Source organism: Nerophis lumbriciformis, linkage group LG14 (genome assembly GCF_033978685.3).
Source record: "Nerophis lumbriciformis linkage group LG14, RoL_Nlum_v2.1, whole genome shotgun sequence".
In the NCBI taxonomy this organism is placed as follows: domain Eukaryota; kingdom Metazoa; phylum Chordata; class Actinopteri; order Syngnathiformes; family Syngnathidae; genus Nerophis; species Nerophis lumbriciformis.
In genome coordinates, this window is record NC_084561.2 from 25102075 (window position 1) to 25125191 (window position 23117).

The following is a 23117-nucleotide window of genomic DNA, read 5'->3' on the forward strand; positions in this document are numbered from 1 at the left end:
TTTCCACAGATGGAAAAACTGTGTCGGGTGGTTTGTTTAGTTGCCATCACTTTCTAACAAATTCCGCAACCTGACTAGTTTGTCCACGACACTTGGCTTTGCAATCATCTTTTTTCCTCCTAATTTTTGTTACTTTACTGTCCTTGACAAGCAAGGCTCTGTCCGTGCATCTTGTGTGTAGCTAGAAGCCCCGCACAGACAAAGACAGTAGATGACCGACAAGAAGATTCACTTAGTTCATTCAATTTTGCTATTGAACAAATTATAGAGATCTGTAGCTACAGAGTGAACCCTCTTGCACTTTGTTTGGAAGCGGGAGACAAAGAAATCAAACACACACAGACTTGCCAGTTATATCGATGCCGGAAAAATAATTACGTTCTTTTATCTCTCGATTGATTAATTTATTATCGGCACAGGCCTACCACACTGCACGTTTTAATGCTGTGTAACGAGACAGTAGTTATGTTGTTGTTTCAAACTGCTTATCGATAATGAGAAAGTTGACAGTCCTTTCAAAGAAATGACCCCTTTGGATCTCAGATTTTGTGTAGCGAAAAGTGTTCCAGCATGTATGTCGCAGTAAAGAGTTGACGACATACGCAGGACCGACTTATGCAGGATCCACTGTACAGTGGTACCTCAACTTCCAGGTACCTTAACTTAGGGAGTGATTTGAGATACAAACTGACTCTCGGCTTTTTGTTATGCATTATTTTGTGAGCATACCTTGAGTTACTAACATTTCCGCTCTCGGTTGAATCAATATTTGTGACAGGCTTGTGCCATTAGAGCAGTCTTTATCAAGTAGTGGGGTGGGCCACTCAAGCCCCGAGAGAAAATTTTGAAAGTCAAGACTACATTTCCTGCAATAGTGAGCATTTTCTACATTGTATTTACCTTTAGATTTTTTCTCATCTACCAACCTCTTCTGGCTGTCTTTTCGACACTTACATGTTCCATGTAATGTATCATTGAATTTAGTTTTTTTTAGTAGATAATTTACTAGCATTATTATCATTGAAAATGTAATGTAATATTCTATAACAAGCATGCAAAGAAGTCAGAAAACGTTTCCCATTTGGCAACTCTATCCTGTAGCCACACCCCCTCAGGTAATATACTTGCGGTGTTGTGACCTCTGTTTACAATCCATCACGTCAAAAATATACCTTCTCACTGGCTACTAATAAATGATCTAGAACTACAACTGTTTCAGAACTAACAGTATTCAGATTGTAATCATCCAAATATGATTAGTAGCAAAGTAAAAACCTGTCAATGTTAAAGGGGAACATTATCACCAGACCTATGTAAGTGTCAATATATACCTTGATGTTGCAGAAAAAAGACCATATATTTTTTTAACCGATTTCTGAACTCTAAATGGGTGAATTTTGGTGAATTAAACGCCTTTCTATTATTCACAACGTGACGTCACATCGGGAAGCAATCCGCCATTTTCTCAAACACATTACAAACACCGAGTCAAATCAGCTCTGTTATTTTCCGTTTTTTCGACTGTTTTCCGTACCTTGGAGACATCATGCCTCGTCGGTGTGTTGTCGGAGGGTGTAACAACACGAACAGGGACGGATTCAAGTTGCACCAGTGGCCCAAAGATGCAAAAGTGGCAAGAAATTGGACGTTTGTTCCGCACTTTACCGACGAAAGCTATGCTACGACAGAGATGGCAAAAATGTGTGGATATCCTGCGACACTCAAAGCAGATGCATTTCAAACGATAAAGTCAAATAAATCTGCCGCCAGACCCCCAGGAAAAGAGAGCATATGAGGGTATGTCTACAGAATATATTAATTGATGAAAACTGGGCTGTCTGCACTCTCAAAGTGCATGTTGTTGCCAAATGTATTTCATATGCTGTAAACCTAGTTCATAGTTGTTAGTTTCCTTTAATGCCAAACAAACACATACCAATCGTTGGTTAAATAAATAAATAAATGGGTTGTACTTGTATAGCGCTTTTCTACCTTCAAGGTACTCAAAGCGCTTTGACACTACTTCCACATTTACCCATTCACACACACATTCACACACTGATGGAGGGAGCTGCCATGCAAGGCGCTACCAGCACCCATCAGGAGCAAGGGTGAAGTGTCTTGCTCAGGACACAACGGACATGACGAGGTTGGTACTAGGTGGGGATTGAACCAGGGACCCTCGGGTCGCGCACGGCCACTCTTCCACTGCGCCGTTAGAAGGCGATCGCCGAATTCGTCCTCGCTTTCTCCCGTGTCGCTGGCTGTCATGTCGTTTTCGTCGGTTTCGCTTGCATACGGTTCAAACCGATATGGCTCAATAGCTTCAGTTTCTTCTTCAATTTTGTTTTCGCTACCTGCCTCCACACTACAACCATCCGTTTCAATACATGCGTAATCTGTTGAATCGCTTAAGCCGCTGAAATCTGAGTCTGAATCCGAGCTAATGTCGCTATAAACTTGCTGTTCTATCCGCCATGTTTGTTTGTATCGGCATCACTATGTGACGTCACAGGAAAATGGACGATGGTTAAAATCAGGCACTTTGAAGCTTTTTTTAGGGATATTGCGTGATGGGTAAAATTTTGAAAAAAACTTTGACAAATAAAATAAGCCACTGGGAACTGATTTTTAATGGTTTTAACCCTTCTGAAATTGTGATAATGTTCCCCTTTAAGGGTCAGACAGCAAATGCAGGCGACAACAAGTAAGCTATCTAAACGGTTAGCTAACTCTGCTAAAAAACAAACTTGTTTCAGAGCCCCTTATTCTCTGCACTGCCTGCACCTCAATGCGGCATTAAGGCAAGATGAACAGTGAGTACCTGTGGTTGAGGTATGTTGTTTAGATCATATTTTTTTTAGATTTCCTTAAAAAAATGCAGAAGTGATATTTTGTTTTTGATATGTTTATAAACGTGGACATTTTACGGACGTTTCATATGCCTGTATCATACATCAGTATCGAAAAGTTGTGCACTACAAAACGTGCTCAGTGTAGCCATTAATCCGAGATTTGTCATTTTGATTTGAAAAGAAAAATTTGCACAGATTTATTTTTGTTCAGTGGGTTAAATAAAGTGTTTTATATATTGCGCTCCTGAGTTAATGTTGCCGACCAATTTGAATGTATAATATATTGATAAAATTATTATAACATGTATAAAATATATTTTTCAGTATCAAATTATTTAAGTCAAACAATAAGAGAATATCATATCACGGTCATCATTATAATTGTGGTATTGTTGAATGTGCTTAAAAAGTACTTGGTCACACACTGAACTCTTTGACTAAGTTATATATTAATAGACACAGTGTTATAAAAAGCCACTATTTTGCATGTTTTTTGTTTATGCTTCACTGATAGTGTTTTAGTCTTAGTATTTTATTTGTTTTAATGACGAAGCTTTTAATGTTTTAAATGCTGGTTTGTACTGTGGCATCTTAAGATGTATTCAAATGAAAAGTGCATAATAAATCAACTCTATTATTTTTATTTATTATTTCTGAGGGGCATTTTGTTATCCTATTCTTTTTAGCGGACCTCGAACGCACCATAAAAACAACTCGGTCTTGTATTTCGTTGAAGAAAGATCGATCATCATAATTCCGTTGTAGGAGAGCAAAGCATGTCGGTTTAATATTTGTATAAGTTTGGATTGGGGTATGTTGTTTCTTATTGGGGAAAGACGTTAATGTTTCCATGTTAGCATTTAGCTAGCGAGCGAGCGAGCTAGCACCAGTCATTCTGTGAGTTTCTTATAGTGCGGTTATAAATCTGACTTTTTAAATTTTTTTATTTAAAATAGCAATACCATCTGTAGTTTTGCTATGGTCATTATTAATACAGTTTATCATTATATCCCTACAATACAGTCTTGTTTTCCCAGTAAAAAGTCAGAACACTGTGCCTTACAAAGACAGTAGTTCTGATTGAAACCCACTGGGATATACCTGCCGCCACTCTCCCACATGCCACTCTCCCACATGCTACTGTGATTGAAAAGATTCCAAATTTGTCCCACAGCCACATGAATACAAATTAAATATGATTGTATTCGTCTCTGTGAACATTTTCATCTAGTTTTTATTTGTAGACGAAATAGTCAATTAATTTTGTCATCTTGCATTAGTTGTGATTCCTTATCATCGTATTTTAGTCATGGAAAAATAGGTAATTGACGATAACTAGGACAAAAATGTTAGTCAACAAAAATTAACATTGCAGTTGAGAAACAAGCACATCGCTTGTTGTGTTGTCACCCCGAAGTGACTTTTCCAGTCCGTTCCTCAAAGACGTCGGAGTTTGGGTTGCCAGATGCCACGATAGAAACACGCAACCAGCTCTTTGAAAACAAGTAGCTTATAATTGGGGATAATACACGGACGCTGGACAGAGAATCAGTTAAGGAGAGGCGCATTAGTCTGCTCCCTAATGCAAATACTGTACAATATTATTACGTTATTCCACAAAACTCCTGTAGTTGTTCGCAATACATAATATTATAATGTTTTTAAACAATACTTCTATATATCTAAACATATTTTTTCTTATTAAAAGGCATGTTACATGTTAAAAATGGTGATGCTTTGGGGGTATGGAGCACAGAATAAATTGTTTTAAATTAATTTCAGTGAGCGAGGCTGTGTTCTAGGAGCTTGGTCGTGGAACACAATGTGCTCGTAGGTAGAGGTACCGCCGTACATACTTGAGTATTATTTTAATCCCAATGCTCCTTACACCCAACTAATAAATACCACTTTCGGCAATTAATCCATTATCTTAATTAGCAGCACTGTGACGACATAAACAAAGAACAGATACTGACACTGAAGCTCATGGCTGGCTCAAATCATAACTTCAGAATCTTCAAAGTCAAAAGGTGTATTTGATCTCAGACTGTAAAAAGTGATTTCAAATGAAGGCTTTAGAACATAAGGGGAATGCTGAACATATTAAAAACAGCCCCTTTGACACACACAGCTCATTATTTCTATCTCAGACTGTTGCCCTCTACATTTCCAGGTATGATGAAAGAAAACACAAGTTGTTGAGAGGAACGTGCACCCAGGCAAACGCCACCGGAAGGAAACCATCTCGTGTGACTAACAAACCTGAGTTGAGGTCTCGTCCAGGGTTGAAAGCTCGGCTGTTGACAGTGGGTGAAAGTCTGTCGCAGCAGATGGTCTTGGACACATTGGCGTTGAAATTTCCATCAAACCTAAAAGAGGCACAAACAGGCACATTTAAGAATTTCTGAAAGACATCCAAACCCATTTGTTGGCAGAGGAGCTCTGGTTTCTTTCTCAGAACCAACAGGTTTACTGCCCCAGACTTTTACATCCAATAAAACTCAACTCACAGGTCTTGCATACACCTTTGTGCTAATGTTCATATGTCACTATTTCAACGTCGCTCTTGACATAATGGTGGGGGGAAAATCTGCTTGTTATGAAACAAATGATATTAAAGAAAACATCTGGGGAAAAGTAATACTCTTTTTTTTTTAATTTAAGAACCACATTCATCTATTGCCCAGACTTCTTATTAAAGGGGGATTTACAACTTGTGAATAACATTTTCCATGGAAGACTGCCCAAAATGTGTTTTTACACAACAAAGCTATGTTCCCAGAAAACATCTGACTAGTGTTGAAGAAAGAGTTCTTTATGTAATTAAATAATTAAAATCATGTTTCAGAAAGGTCCACCTCTTCTTACCCGTGTGCGCTTATTACTACACACTCTTGTTACAGTTGTGATGCCTAATGTGACAGATTGTTTGCATATTTATCATCCTGGCCGGTACAATTATTGTTATTAACAATTCTGTAATACTCAGACATGATCATTTTGTAAGAAATCTTACGAAAACTCAAATTATATTTCCTGTGATTATGAAGTTTTGCCACGGGCATGCTGTGCCAAAAATTTTATAACCACCACAAATTATATATTAGAATTTTTTAAGCAGACTGGGGCGAGTGTTAAAGTACAAAGTCCTAAAAAAAAATTTGGGGAAATGATTAGGTTAAAAAAAACTGTCAATAAAAACATTGTCATTAACATTATACATTTGATGACTTTTCATTTAACTATGAGAACCCCGGGGGTTGGTGCAACTACCTCACAGCTGGACATCCAGATTCGAAAAGCTGTTGGAACGTTTCTATTCAGTTTTTCGTGTTCTACGTTTCTATTCAGTTTTTCGTGTTCTCCCTGTACTTGGGTGGGTTTTCTCCACGTACTCCGGCTTCTTCCCAGATCCCAAAAGCATGAATTTTAGGTACCGGTACATTTGGGACTCTGAAATGTCCATAGGTGTGAAAGGCTGTTTGTCTATATGTGTCCTATTATTGCCTGGTGACCAGTCCAAAGTGTCTCTCGCACAAAGTCAGGTGGGACAGGTTCCAGCTCACCTGTGACCCTAATGTAGATCAATTGTATAGAGAACTTAAGTAGCCAACATACACAAAAATGATTTTTTGGATTTGCAAACCTCAATTGAGCTTGTGCAGACGAGAAGCTAAATCATGTTCTACCTCACTCCTAGCTTTGCTTACATCAAACTGCCTTTTCCCAGTTTACATGTAACCCTATTGTTATCTCCACTCTTAGAATCTGGTCTCAATTTAGATGCACTTTTGGATTTAGAGGATTATCTAACTACAGCCCCATTCATAAAAACTATCTCTTTCTCCTTCCAAGCACAGATTAAGCTTTTTCTTGATGGCAGAGCTCAGGCTTGGTCCGACTAAGGGACCTCTATATTAACAATGTCTTCGCTAGTTTCAGTGAAATATGTGGAAAGTTTAATCCCCGAACTTAAACTTATTCAGTTATTTTCAAGTCGGTAACTTTGTCAAATCAACTAGCAGTTCTTTCCCTAGTAGTTCACCTCAATCAGTAATAGATTCAATTTTGCAAACCCCCACAAATCAGAAAGGTATAATTTCTCAAATTTACATCTGAATCTCCCACCTTAAAGAGACTTCTCTTGATAAAATTACAAAGGACTGCGAAGCAGAATTTGGCAGAGTTTTGGATGCACATCTTGCTCAAAGCTGAGATACAGTTTAAGGTTGTCCATCGCACCTACTTTACTAACTCTAAACTTTCCAAAATGTATGCCAATATTGCAGACACATGTAATAGGTGTTACTTGACTCCCACGAACATGACACACCTGTCCTGTCCCTGTCTGAAAGCCTACTGGACTAATATTTTCAAACATCTTGCAGATGCACTAAATTTGAAGTTGACGCCTTGGGCAGAATTTGCCTTTTTTGGAATATTACCAAACTCCCCAAAAATTAAGCAGACTTAATGTTTCTTGTTTACATGTTAGCATTTAAGCTAGCTAGCTGGCGCAGGTCAGTACATTAGTTTATCGAAGTGCAGTTATCAATGACGGTTTTTCAATACATTTATTTTAAAACGGTATTACTAACAGACAGAATTTTACCGCAGTTATCATTAATGGTGTTTATTGTTAAATGGCTAATTATTATCAACAAGTTGTTAATGCTCACAATGTGCGCATGGGAATTTAGTAGAAAATCTCAACTGCAGTTGATATTATGAACCACAAAGGCTCTATTCTCAGTGCCAGCCAAAGAAATAAGAACATGAAGGGACAGAGCGGTAGTCATTGGTAAAGACGCTAAGCAGGGTATTGATCAGTCCACGGCCCCGTTTACACTGCACACCAAATCGGTTTTGCTCTCAAGTGACACAGATCTGATTTTTTTTGCCATTCTAAACGCTCAAAAGTGCTTCAAATCTGATCTTTTGGCATCAGATTCAGTCCACATTAAGAGGTGGTCCTGAATCCGATTGGAATCTAATCTTTTCAAATGTGACTTCAGTCTAAATGCAATGCAACCTGAATGTGATTTTTTTCGGCAGCTTTGGGCGAGCTATGTCATTTGTGTGCGCCGGAAAGACGTAGTCGCCAGCGGGAATGGATATTTCATCACAACATCCGGTTTTGGTTTCTATTTAAGATTACCACATTTTCGCTGCATCGCTTAGTGGGCAAATAATAGGCTATATGTAATACATCAATATATATTTTGATTCCGAAGAAATAGCGATTGTTGAAAGACCGGAATTGACACTTTGGCGCATTTTCTTACATGTTAGTTGAAAAATAAAGTTCCCGTAGATTCACACTGACGTTTGTGTCTCCTCTACTTAACAGCTATAACAACATTACAACCCTTCCAAATGTATTACACGATATACATCCATTCATACATTATATTACTTTCATTTACTTTCACGAAAAAAAAACATTCATTTTTAAGGTGTTGCGACATTTATTTTATTTTGCAGTAGTAGCGATTTCCTCCCGGTCAACTTCCTTTGCGCATGCAAGTGACTTCGAGGCCCTATGCCACTGGAGTCTGATAAAAAGCACATTTTACTTGCAGTGTAAACAGTCAGCTGGAAAAAAATCAGATCTAAAAAAAAAATCCGATTTGGGCCACTTTGGCCTAAACTGTAAACGTAGTCCATGAGCGAATCCATGCCTACAAGTGTTAAAGAGGTGACGAAAACAGAACTGTATTTCAGCAGTCCAACTTAAACATTTAACAACCCACTTCACACAAGGTTGATACTAATCTAGTGTGTTTAGCAATAAATTACAAGAATGTCCTTTTCACAATCATTTAAATGTTTTGTTGACATATCTTTGAATTAAGTGCTAACAACAGGAGGAGGTATGCAGAGCATCAGCTTGTTCTGCACTGCACCATGGCTGCCAGCTTTGATCCTTTCATGCTTTAGCCCGTCTCCCCACCCCCATAGCTTAGCAACACACACATACACACATTAAACACATGCGCTACACACTTATTGGCTCCCTCTACAAGCCGACCTAGCCCTGCACTGCAGTTTGATTGGCAGGTGCTGTGATGTACAGCATGCGTTTGAACTTCACTCATTTGGTGTCCCATAAGGCCAAAGTCATTACTATTCTCCTTAAATCTGGTTTGCATGGAAGGAGTGAGCAGGACGCTCAGCAAAATGTGTGCCGGATAAAAAATACATTTGCAGCAGCTTTGAATTCCACATCAAAATCTGCGTGAACGAAAAAGGGTGAGAGAGAGAGCGAGAGAGAGAGAGAAAGAGAGAGAACCGAGAGACGGTGCTTCGATTCTGATCGAGAATTTTAATGAAGGCCAAAAAACAAAAATCTATTTTTACCCCACCAGACTAGACCACTAAAATGTTCCAGATATATTTTAATAATCTCTATATAATATAAACAAGAAGTGTGTTGTTTCAGTATTGAATGCTATAAAACAGCTGCAGAATCAATTGGATTATTCTTGCTTTCCTATGCAAGTGAATAATTTTTTCTGGTGAAATCTGCAATGATTACCATACCCGCCCAAAAGGGAAATGTTCCATATGCACTAATTAGAAATAAGCCTGAAAAAGTGCAAGATAGTGAGCACCAGCGACGGGCTGGCACACGTCTTTAAGGACTCAGACTGACTCAGTCACTGCGACCGTTTCCAGGGGACTATATGGGATTTACATCAAGAGGGAAAAAAATCGAAATACCGAGGAGCACGTTCACAAAAGAAATAAAGTCAGGTGTCAGCAGTGCAGGATAGTCAAACACGGAACGTAGCAGTCGTGCTCAGCTGTTGCATTCCCTCCACTGTTTGTATAATCCAATAGATTAAACTGTACCCGCAACGGGACTATCATACGCCATTCAAAATCCCAGGGAGGAAATTTATCCTGAAGACGTATGCTGTTGTGGCAGAGCAAAAAGTCATAATGAATGGAAATTTGTAATCCTTCAAAGCACAGCAGCAGCAGCACAGCCACAGGATGAGGAGCACAGTATGAAAACAGATAAATGCAGTTACAATGTGATAATATAATACATAGGCTTAATGACTTAATGTAGGAATGTGCAAAACTGAGCTATGAATCACCCGTTTGTTTCCCATACATTCATTTACGTATTCAGGGACGTCCCGATCCAACATTTTTGGCCCCCGACTTCCATACTTGCCAACCCTCACAAATTTTCCGGGAGACTCCCGAAATTCAGCGCCTCTCCATAAAACCTCCCGGGACAAATATTCTCCGAAAATCTCCCGATTTACAGCCGCAGCTGGAGGCCACGCCCCCTCCAGCTCCATGCGGACCTGAGTGACGTGTCGACAGCCTGTTCTCACGTCCGCTTTCCCACGATATAAACAGCGTGCCTGCCCAATCACGTTATAACATCTACGGCTTTTAGAGAGTGCACAACTGCGCACACAACCACGAGACAAAGCAGAAGATCGAGGAAGATACAGCCACGGCGACGCCGACGACGAGTAAGATGAAGAAATACGCTTGTAAGTTCCAAAACGAATGGAAACAAGAATTTCAGTTTATCCAGGAGAGTTTGAAGGGGAAGGGGTATGCTGCCTGTAAATTTTGTAGATCAGACTTCTCCATTGAACATGGTGGCCGAACGGATATACTCACTCATGAACGGTCAGCGAAGCACAAAGCGGCGGCAGCGCAGCACCGGTCCCAGCCCAGTATTATGGGCCACCTCGCTAAATGGAGTCCCAAGGGTGTAATTTATGCTGAGACAAAGATGGCTATGCTGATAGCTGGAAGCAACATCCCGTTCTCATTTGCGGATGTCTACAATAAATCAGTGAAGGATATGTTCCTGGATTCAGAGATCGCTCGCCAGTACGCAAATGGCAGAACAAAGGCTACTCAAATAGTGAAAGGTAAGTATTGTTTTGTGTTTTTTTTAGTAAGCAGCAAGCACAGTACAGTTAGTAGAACAACTGTGTTTTCATTACTGTGTATTTGATCAAGTCTTTCAAGTACAACAATTAGTAGATGAGTGTTTTGTGTGTGTATATGTGTAAATAAATGAAAACTGAAATCTCTGAGCTGCCACCTTAACGTGGTAGAGGAGTTTGCGTGTCCCAATGATCCTAGGAGCTATGTTGTCCGGGGGCTTCCATGCCCCCTGGTAGGGTCTCCCAAGACAAACAGGTCCTAGGTGAGGGATCAGACAAAGAGCAGCTCGAAGACTTCTATGGAAATGCAAGAACCGAGACTCAGATTTCCCTCGCCCAGACGCGGGTCACCGGGGCCCCCCTCCGGAGCCAGCCCCGGAGTTGGGGCACGATGGCGAGCACCTGGTGGCCGGGCCTGTCCCCATGGGGCCCGGCCGGGCACAGCCCGAAGAGGCAACGTGGGTCCCCCCTCCAATGGGCTCACCACCCATAGCAGGGGCCATAGAGGTCGGGTGCAATGTGAGCTGGGCGGTAGCCGAAGGCAGGGCACTTGGCGGTCCGATCCTCGGCTACAGAAGCTAGCTCTTGGGACGTGGAACGTCACCTCGCTGGGGGGGAAGGAGCCTGAGCTAGTGCGCGAGGTAGAGAAGTTCCGGTTGGATATAGTCGGACTCACCTCGACGCACAGCAAGGGCTCTGGAACCAGTTCTCTCGAGAGGGGCTGGACTGGGGTGGAAATTCTTGTTGCCCCCCGGCTCAGAGCCTGCATGTTGGAGTTCAACCCGGTGGACGAGAGGGTAGCTTCCCTCCGCCTTCGGGTGGGGGAACGGGTCCTGACTGTTGTTTGCGCTTACGCGCCAAACAGCAGCTCAGAGTACCCACCCTTTTTGGATTCACTCGAGGGAGTACTTGAGAGTGCTCCCCCGGGTGATTCCCTCGTTCTACTGGGGGACTTCAACGCTCATATTGGCAACGACAGTGAAACCTGGAGAGGCGTGCTTGGGAAGAATGGCCGCCCGGATCTGAACCCAAGTGGTGTTTTGTTATTGGACTTTTGTGCCCATCACGGATTGTCCATAACGAACACCATGTTCAAGCATAAGGGTGTCCATATGTGCACTTGGCACCAGGACACCCTAGGCCGCAGTTCTATGATCGACTTTGTAGTTGTGTCATCGGATTTGCGGCCTCATGTTTTGGACACTCGGGTGAAGAGAGGGGCGGAGCTTTCTACCGATCACCACCTGGTGGTGAGTTGGCTGTGATGGTGGGGGAGGATGCCGGACAGACCTGGCAGGCCCAAACGCATTGTGAGGGTTTGCTGGGAACGTCTGGCAGAGTCTCCTGTCAGAGAGAGTTTCAATTCCCACCTCCGGAAGAACTTTGAACATGTCACGAGGGAGGTGCTGGACATTGAGTCCGAGTGGACCATGTTCCGCACCTCTATTGTCGAGGCGGCTGATTGGAGCTGTGGCCGCAAGGTAGTTGGTGCCTGTCGTGGCGGTAATCCTAGAACCCGTTGGTGGACACCGGCGGTGAGGGATGCCGTCAAGCTGAAGAAGGAGTCCTATCGGGTTCTTTTGGCTCATGGGACTCCTGAGGCAGCGGACAGGTACCGACAGGCCAAGCGGTGTGCGGCTTCAGCGGTCGCGAAGGCAAAAACTCGGACATGGGAGGAGTTCGGGGAAGCCATGGAAAACGACTTCCGGACGGCTTCGAAGCGATTCTGGACCACCATCCTCCGCCTCAGGAAGGGGAAGCAGTGCACTACCAACACCGTGTATGGTGCGGATGGTGTTCTGCTGACCTCGACTGCGGAAGTTGTGGATCGGTGGAGGGAATACTTCGAAGACCTCCTCAATCCCACCAACACGTCTTCCTATGAGGAAGCAGTGCCTGGGTAGTCTGTGGTGGGCTCTCCTATTTCTGGGGCTGAGGTTGCTGAGGTAGTTAAAAAGCTCCTCGGTGGCAAGGCCCCGGGGGTGGATGAGATCCGCCCAGAGTTCCTTAAGGCTCTGGATGCTGTAGGGCTGTCTTGGTTGACAAGACTCTGCAGCATCGCGTGGACATCGGGGGCAGTACCTCTGGATTGGCAGACCGGGGTGGTGGTTCCTCTCTTTAAAAAGGGGAACCGGAGGGTGTGTTCTAACTATCGTGGGATCACACTCCTCAGCCTTCCCGGTAAGGTCTATTCAGGTGTACTGGAGAGGAGGCTACGCCGGATAGTCGAACCTCGGATTCAGGAGGAACAGTGTGGTTTTCGTCCTGGTCGTGGAACTGTGGACCAGCTCTATACTCTCGGCAGGGTCCTTGAGGGTGCATGGGAGTTTGCCCAACCAGTCTACATGTGCTTTGTGGACTTGGAGAAGGCATTCGACCGTGTCCCTCGGGAAGTCCTGTGGGGAGTGCTCAGAGAGTATGGGGCTTCGGACTGTCTGATTGTGGCGGTCCGCTCCCTGTATGATCAGTGTCAGAGCTTGGTTCGCATTGCCGGCAGTAAGTCGGACACGTTTCCGGTGAGGGTTGGACTCCGCCAAGGCTGCCCTTTGTCACCGATTCTGTTCATAACTTTTATGGACAGAATTTCTAGGCGCAGTCAAGGCGTTGAGGGGATCCGGTTTGGTGGCTGCAGGATTAGGTCTCTGCTTTTTGCAGATGATTTGGTCCTGATGGCTTCATCTGGCCAGGATCTTCAGCTCTCACTGGATCGGTTCGCAGCTGAGTGTGAAGCGACTGAGATGACAATCAGCACCTCCAAGTCCGAGTCCATGGTTCTCGCCCGGAAAAGGGTGGAGTGCCATCTCCGGGTTGGGGAGGAGATCTTGCCCCAAGTGGAGGAGTTCAAGTACCTCGGAGTCTTGTTCACGAGTGAGGGAAGAGTGGATCGTGAGATCGACAGGCGGATCGGTGCGGCGTCTTCAGTAATGCGGACGCTGTATCGATCCGTTGTGGTGAAGAAGGAGCTGAGCCGGAAGGCAAAGCTCTCAATTTACCAGTCGATCTACGTTCCCATCCTCACCTTTGGTCATGAGCTTTGGGTTATGACCGAAAGGACAAGATCACGGGTACAAGCGGCCGAAATGAGTTTCCTCCGCCGGGTGGCGGGGCTCTCCCTTAGAGATAGGGTGAGAAGCTCTGTCATCCGGGGGGAGCTCAAAGTAAAGCCGCTGCTCCTCCACATCGAGAGGAGCCAGATGAGGTGGTTCGGGCATCTGGTCAGGATGCCACCCGAGCGCCTCCCTAAGGAGGTGTTTAGGGCATGTCCGACCGGTAGGAGGCCACGAGGAAGACCCAGGACACGTTGGGAAGACTATGTCTCCCGGCTGGCCTGGGAACGCCTCGGGATCCTCCGGGAGGAGCTGGACGAAGTGGCTGGGGAGAGGGAAGTCTGGGCTTCCCTGCTTAGGCTGCTGCCCCCGCGACCCGACCTCGGATAAGCGGAAGAAGATGGATGGATGGATGGATGAGATTCAAGTATTTATTCTAGAATTCACTGAAAGTCAAGTATTTCTTATCGACTCCGATCAGATTTTTTGGCCTCAGATCCGATCCGATTTCGAGTCCTGATCAGATATTTTGCCAATAGAATTTACTCGGGATGTAACGTCTTTGTAGACACCGCGGTAATACCGTTTCTTCTCAAAAATGCTGTGACACATGACGATATCAAACAAAAACTTTTTTTTTTTCTGGCTCTTTGGCTTTGGCGGGTCTGAAAATAAACTGTGTGAAGCGAAAGAGAAATCAGGAAGTGAGGTGTGTTTCACTTTGTATTAGATAGAGGAATAGTTTTTTCCAAAATCTGTTCATAACTTTTTAAGTTATGTTGCTAACAAACAGACAAACAAACCCTGGCGAAAACATATGCTCTCTGGCAGAGGTAAGAAAGTGCGTCACGTTCGTCTCCAGTCTTCCAAGCCAAAACAAAAGCCGTGCCGAGGAAAAGCAACTGCTGCACACTGAATTACTTGATTAGCTACCATCACCCTGAAATGATGAAGCCAGCGAAGCTAAACGTCAGTTTGTGAGGTATTTACATTATTGAGAGTTAAATGTGAGTTTACTTTTCTGAGAAACTGCATTTTTCAAAGTGATATAAAAATATCAAATGTAGAGAACACTGCTTCTCAGAAAGTAAAAGTTGAGAGACACAGTGGGTGTTCTTGCACAATTTTTTGCATTTAAAAATACCTGTTTGTAGTAATAAATATGATTAGAACATTTTAGCATTATATTTGTGTTCAATTACAGTAAGTGTGTTTATCCTAGATTTTTCTGCCACTTCATTTTACACACTATGAAATTTTAAGACTTTTTTGGGTGGACATATACCACAATAATATCATTCCATGGCCTTAAAGTAACAGTAGAGTGGAAAAAACAAGTTGACTTTATATGCTTAATTGTGTTTAATTGTGTCCATTAAACCATATCCAAATGTATTTAAAATATACAAAGTATGTGACAATAACGTATAAAACATCACAAAATGTCACAAATTCAGTCAGCCATTTTCCATATTCCGCTCCGAATATCTTTGGCTATTTCCGGAGACTGACGTCACAGTACTAACACTTCTGCACTATGACCATGTTATCAGAAGATGGAAATTAGCAAACATTTGAAAGAAATGTGCTGTTTATCATTCACAATCCTTATGTAAAACATGAACACATTTGTTTTTCTTTTTTTATGCATTCTAAGTCGTAAATAGATAAAGAAATAAAAGGTCAGCTAACAATGGAGTCTATAGGGGCTCTCTATTTTACCCACAAAACTCTTTAATTAAACTATCCAAAACCCGCAAACAATACTTTATTTACATCTTGTGACCTGAATATTAACACAATATTAATAATATTGTTATTATTAGCGCTAACGCAGACAAACTATTTTTAGCACTGATAACCAACAGCTAACTATAATTTATCCTGCACTGGACTCAAGGAGACTTTAATGTAATTATAAAATGAAACTGAAGATGGCAGTTATGCAACATACTGTATATGAATGCAAATTGCCATAAAACTGTACAGAAGAAGAAGAAGCTTACGCAGCACTGCCCGACAGCATATCGAGCCGGTGTGCTGCTTCTGCTACCACTGCATCGTGTACGGCTTGTCAAAATGATTCTAGATTATAAATCATGACTCTTATCTGGATATAGCCATGAATCTAGAAGCTGTTCATCTGTGACATTCAGCTTACACCCGTAGACGGAGACAAACACACACAACCGAATGACAGTGTCTGTCAGCAGCAACTTTTTTAACACTTCATCTGAATTAAAATTAATTCTTCATCTGAACGGGAAGATATGGACAGTAAGCTATCGTTTAAATTATGTTTGTTTATATTGTAGTTTGTATTTCTTGTTTAGCACCAAGCAATTCTGCTACCTGATGCTTCGTGTTTCACTAAAGCTGAATCTGTTTAGCAAAGCTTCTAAAATTTGTAGCTCACTCTTCTTATATTCAGGATCAAAAATATAAGGTTCTGAACCATCATTTGTCCCAAAGTAATCGTTGTTGGCTCTCACAAAATCTGCATTATTTGCATTGTTGTTAATGGGAAAGAGATCTGTGGTTCCTACCTCTAAATCACATGATCACATGTCTGGCTAGCTCATTATCTCTCAAAATAGCTTGGGAATCTCCCTGAGATTGATACTATTTTGACCATATCTATTTACTCGCAAACTTTGCAAGTCTTTCTGTGTTATACATCAGATATATATGATAATAGCTTCAATATAGAGGCAACTTGTTTTTCCACTCCACCGGTACTTCAATATCGTGATAATATCGTACTGTGAGATTTTGATATCGTTACATCCCTAGAATTTAGTGGGTATTGTATATGTTGTATTAAATGCTACATAGTTTTTTTAAACAAACTAACGTGGCCAATGCACAAAAACTAAACCAAAGCAAAAACTAATATTGGCTTCCATTTCAATCCTTTGGGTTTTTCCCTAAGTTTGTAAACTATAACAAAAACGACCCCAAAAAATGTTGAAATATTAAAATCAAGAAAAAGAAAAAAAAGAGATGTATTTACTATATTGTTTATATACTGATATTATACGGGGCGGCATGGCGTAGTGGGTAGAGCAACCGTGCCAGAAACCTGAGGGTTGCAGGTTCGCTCCCCGCCTCTTACCATCCAAAAATCGCTGCCGTTGTGTCCTTGGGCGGGACACTTCACCCTTTGCCCCCGGTGCCACTCACACCGGTGAATTGAATGATGAATGATAGGTGGTGGTCGGAGGGGCCGTTGGCGCAAATTGCAGCCACGCTTCTGTCAGTCTACCCCAGGGAAGCTGTGGCTATGAAAGTAGCTTACCACCACCAGGTGTGAATGAATGATGGGTTCTACATGTAAAGCGACTTTGGGTACTTAGAAAAGCGCTATATAAATCCCTGTTATATATATATACTAGGCATCGATATTATCGACATCTGGATCGATTACCCCTACTTCACATTGAAGCTTTAGCGTTTAGCTTCCTCTTCGTGCATGCGTGCGTGTGTGTGCGTGTGTGTGTGCGTGTGTGTGTGTGTGTGTGTGTGTGTGTGTGTGTGTGTGTGTGTGTGTGTGTGTGTGTGTTAGCCATCCCTTCTCCGCTCGTCCTCAAGTGAAATGTAGTTTATGGTAATGGTGAGAATGGGTATCTTAGAAGCCGCTTCGCACTGTGGATAGATGACGCTTCATTGCAGCTCGTTCTCAAAATCGAGGCGTTGGACTAATTCTGTTTCAGGATGGTGCAGACTAGCAGTGATTCAATTGTATTTTTTACTTGAGCACCCTTTGAGGAAAAAAAGGAACATTGAGAAAAAAAAGAGGACAATTTCGCAACCCTAAAATACATTTTTAAAGTCAAGACTACATTTCCTGCAATTGGGTGCATTTATACACTATATTTTACCTTTACATTAAGGCTATGTCTACATTAAGCCGGATAACTCCTTAAACTAATAATTATTTAACCTAAGCCCCGTGTCAACGACACTAGACTATCGTTTAAGGTCTCCATCCTTGGATAATTTTTTACATGGGTAAGTGTGCCGTGTATTTCTTGAACCTCCGGCTCTTAGCTTTGTATGGACTCATCGATCGTTTACAAACTGAGTTCGGAGAGGAAGATAAGTCAGAAAGACAGCGCCCCACGCAGGAAGTGACGTCAGAAAGAACACGCCACAGTTAAAGTTAAAGTACCAATTATTGTCACACACACACTAGGTGTGGTGAAATTTGACCCATCCCCTTGTTCACCCCCTGGGATGTTAGGGGAGCAGTGAGCAGCAGCGGTGGCCGCGCCCAGGAATCATTTCTTGGTGATTTAACCCCCAATTCTAACCCTTTATGATGAGTGCCAAGCAGGGAGGTAATGGGACCCATTATTATAGTAGTTGGTATAACTCGGCCGGGGTGTGAACTCACAACCCACCGATCTCAGGGCGGACACCCTAACCACTAGGCCACTGAGTAAGTTCAGCCAGCTTCTTAACAACCGGCGCTAACCACTGGAAAGATGGAGGCGAGTCATCCAGACATGCCCGTGTTTCTCATCCTTCTACATGTACAGACGCTTGTGGAAATCACACATGAATACCTTAAGTGAAGGAAACGGGCGATTGCAGCTCTTTTGGATACAACACATCTCAGACGGCAAGACAACTTTTGAATGTCCGGGTCAGCTGTGGAGTGTCCTGACCAGATATCTAGATCCCTAGATTGATTGTTGTAAAATGTTCTTTGTCACATTGTTTACTTTTATATGTCCATTAAAGAGTTGATTAAATTATGATGGCTCAGGTGTGATTCACTACAATAGGGCCCTGGATTCCAGTTAATTGAAATACCACAACACTGGATATTGTTCAGATAATTTACATTTAATTCAAGAACTTGCACACAAAGCAACACTGGAGGTGACTATGATGTGAGCATTTTCTGCGCATGCGTATTAGGTCGCGTTGCACCGGCGGACGGAGGGGGGAGGGGGTCTTAAACGACCATTGTGTGTGTGTGTGAACAAGGATAAGGTTAGGTGGGATTTATCCTGGATAACCTTCTTAGTGTAGAAGGGGCCTTAAGTCTCATCTACCAACCTCTTTTAGCTGTATTTTTGACACTTACATGTCCCATGTAATGTACCACAGAATGTTTTTTTAAGTATAATTTACTATCATTATCATAATTGAAAAGTTTATGTAAAATTCTATAACATGAATGCAAAGAACTCCGAAAACGTTTCTCATTAAGCAACTCTATCCTTTAGCCACGTTCCCTCTGGTAATCTACTTCCGGTGTTGTGACCTGTGTTTACAATCTGTCACGTCAAAATAATACCTTCTCGCTGGCTACTAATAAATATTGTACAACTACAACTGGTTCGGAATCAACAGTGTTTGGATTCAAATTATCCAAATATGACCCCAAAAGGGACTTGCGATAGAAAATGGATGGATGGATGACTAGCAGCAACGTGGACAGCAATCAGAGCTGTGGTTTGGAGAGCAAATGGAAGCGACAACAAGTAAGCAAGCTAGATGGTTAGCTAACTAGCGAGCTTGTTTTGGTGGTCTCAACCATGGTTCTAACTTTTTTTCTTCTATTTATTTTGGGGCACCAAAACAATCTTGCTAGTTAGCGAACCATCTAGCTAGCTTACTTGTTGTCGCCTCCATTCCATATCAGAGCAACAACGTTGACGTCTATCTACTTTGATGCTATTCATATTAGCTTGTCCTGTAACTCAGTGCGGCGTTTAGGCAAGAAAAACAGCGAGTATCTGTGGCTGAGGAGAGCGTTCAACAAATTTTGTTTAGATCAGGGGTGTCAAACTAATTTTAGATCAGGGGCCAAATGGAGAAAAATCTACTCCCAAGTGGACCGGACTGATAAAATCATGGCACGATAACTTAAAAATAAAGACAACTCCAGATTGTTTTCTTTGTTTAAAAATAGAACAAGCACATTCTGAAAATGTACAAATCATAATGTTGTTGGTTTTTTTTTTACACTTACATGTTGCGGTTAATAGTATTCTATCTTTATTTATCGTTATTTATATTTTCTGAATAAATTATGTGATAATGTTCATCAGTCAACTCATTGGTGTTAATTTTGAATCTATCAAGATAAAAAAATTATATCAAAATCAATACAATATGTTATTTATGTAGTTTGATCATTTTCCTCAACTGATGTACTAACATCATGGGGTTTATTTTGTACATATGTAGCATCATCTACAAAGATACAAATAATTGCTATTGCGACATCCGCGCGACATCCAGTGGACGGATTTAAAACAGCTGTTTCTTTCATTCAAAAATTTCAGGAAAAAACCTGTCCGCGGGCCTGAAGGGCCCTTGGGCCGTACGTTTGATACCTCTGGTTTGGATCATATTTGTTATCGATATTTCATTAAAACAATGCGAATGTGATATTTCGGCACAAAAACAAATGTTTAAAAACACAAATTTACGTGTTTTCGTGGAAATTATACATGCCTATAAGTAAGTAAGTAATTGGGAGAAGGGTGACTGGCAAATACAGCATGTGTCTCACTAAGCTGAGTTATGTTAAATAAAACCTATTTGCACAAGATTTTGAGCAAATGCAAACACTGCTGAGACAACACCAAAATAGTCACGGCTCATAAAATGTCTCACTTCATAAAGGGATTACACCTGCAAACTCTCCATGATATTGTCCAAAGTAAACTGAAACTGTAGCATCAAATTAATCCCCATTAAAACCATTAGTCAACACACTGAGCTACTGCAATGTTTAGTCGCCACATTGCAGAAAAACATTCAACGCATTATTCAAATTTGCAAGCAGCTCTGATAACGAAGGGAGCGCACTAATATTCCGTATCTGACGATCCTGCATGAATCTGCAGAAATGAAAGCTCTTTGCCTTTTTCCTCCCCTGAGGAAGATTCTTTGAAGTTTAGGGATGTATCAGTCTATGGCCAACCTCTCCCGCTGGCCTGATGAGATCCCCCGCTCCCTCGCATTACTTTTCTGCAGAATTGTTTTCATTGTGACTATCTGCAAAAGGATGTAAATCCTTAGATTAATGACGGAACGTGGAGAAACATATGCAAATGCTCTTGTTTGGAGGATCGATGCACACCAAAAATGCATATACCAAATGCACGAGATGTCATGCACATGACCTAGCTACAGGTGGCCTCCCCTCTGCGGCACTGAGATGACCTTGCAGCAAGTGAAGTCTGCACTGCAAAGGCAAACATTCAAAGAGCAATAACTGCTTACGGCGGCTGATAAAGAGCGAGAGAGAAGTGATAAAGAAGTGGAGACGGGGATGAAAGGTGGAAACAGCTGCACCACTGTAGATTGTACGTGAAAGGAGTGATCCTTTGCTTTGCTTTCTGCCGACTGGAATCAGAAATTGGCACAAAAAAAGTCTGCATTGTGCCAATCCTGGGGGGTCAAATTGCAAGCAGTATCGTTGTGAATGTATACACTCAGTCAATTTCCACAACAATGCACCATTTTCTTAAAAATGTGTCAAAACAATCCACATTGAATTTCCTGAATAGTATAGTTAAGTACAACACAACCTCAACTTACGAACCCCTTGTTATACAAACTTTTTGGCTTACGAACCAGAGACCAGATAGAACTATGCTTTGAAGTATGAACCTTGTCTCCACGTACAAACGTTTCACTCACCCATTGATCGATCTCTGTCAGCAAAGCACAGTGCTGCTGTTAGCCATACTTGCCAACCCTCCCGAATTTTCCGGGAGACTCCCAAATTTCAGTGCCTCTCCCGAAAATCTCCCGGGACAACCATTCTCCCGAATTTCTCCCGATTTCCAGCCGGACCCGAGTGAGGACAGCCTGTCGTCACGTCCACTTTTCCTCCATATAAACAGCGTGCCGGCCCAGTCACGTTATAACATCTACGGCTCTTGGAGCTCAGTGCGCAACTGCACAAACAACAAGAAGGAGACTATTATATATGTCTCCGTTATCCATAGGTATATCTATAACTAGGGCTGAAACGACGCGTCGACGTAGTCGACGTCATCGGTTACGTAAATACGTCGACGCCGTTTTTGTGCGTCGACGCGTCGCATATTTACGTCACACTACCGTCATGGCGGAGCGCAAAGCAGACGATGCGAGCGATGCGAGCGAGGGGAAAAAAAGCACGCCAAAAGTCGTCAAAAGTGTGGGAGTATTTCAATAAACGGCCTAATAATCAGAGGTGGGTAGTAACGCGCTACATTTACTCCGTTACATCTACTTGAGTAACTTTTGGGATCAATTGTACTTCTAAGAGTAGTTTTAATGCAACATACTTTTACTTGAGTATATTTATAGAGAAGAAACGCTACTTTTACTCCGCTACTTTTACTCCGCTACTTTTACTCCGCTACTTTTACTCCGCTACTTTTATCTACATTCAGCTCGCTACTAATTTTTATCGATCTGTTAATGCACGCTTTGTTTGTTTTGGTCTGTCAGACAGACCTTCACAGTGCCTGCGTTTCAACAAATACAGTCACTGGTGACGTTCACTCCGTTCCACCAATCAGATGAAGTCACTGGTGACGTTGGACCAATCAAACAGAGCCAGGGGTCACATGACCTGACTTGAACAAGTTGAAAAACTTATTCGGGTGTTACCATTTAGTGGTCAATTGTACGGAATATGTACTGTACTGTGCAATCTACTAATAAAAGTTCCAATCAATCAATCAAAAGTGTGAAGTAAAAAAGACCCTTTTTTATTTCAACCGTACATCCCGTCAAAAGCCTAAAGACTGACTGCACAGTTCCTGTCTTCACAATAAAAGTGCCGCTCCATCGCGCCTGCGCTTTCAAAATAAGAGTCTCCGAAAGCCAGCGCAAACAAGCTCGCAAGCTACGGAGTTTGCCGCCAATGTATTTCTTGTAAAGTGTATAAAAACAAATATGGAAGCTGGACAAATAAGATGCCAAAAACCAACCACTTTCATGTGGTATTAGACAGAAAGGAGGAACTTTTTTTCTCCTCCATTTGAAAACGTGGACGTTATCAGCACTACTGTGTGATTACAATCAATGCAAGTCATCAGAATCAGGTAATACACCAACTTATATTCTTGTCTTCATGAAAGAAAGGAATCTATATGTGTTAAACATACATGTATATTCATTAAAACACCTTTAACATGTAAACAAAAACAGCAAAATAAATAAATATAAATTATATACTGTATATATATATATATATATATATATATATATATGTGTGTATATACAATGTATATATATATATATATATATATATATATATATATATA

At 41.9% G+C, this 23117-nt stretch overlaps 1 protein-coding gene across 1 annotated transcript in view; it reads right to left on the reverse strand.

Moving 5' to 3' along the window:
- Positions 1-23117, reverse strand: part of cachd1 (cache domain containing 1) — a 175903-nt gene that overhangs the window by 61593 nt on the left and 91193 nt on the right. The window contains exon 4 of the mRNA XM_061975732.2: positions 5118-5224. Within this exon, the coding sequence (XP_061831716.2) occupies positions 5118-5224 (107 nt within the window). The remainder of the gene's footprint in view (positions 1-5117; positions 5225-23117) is intronic.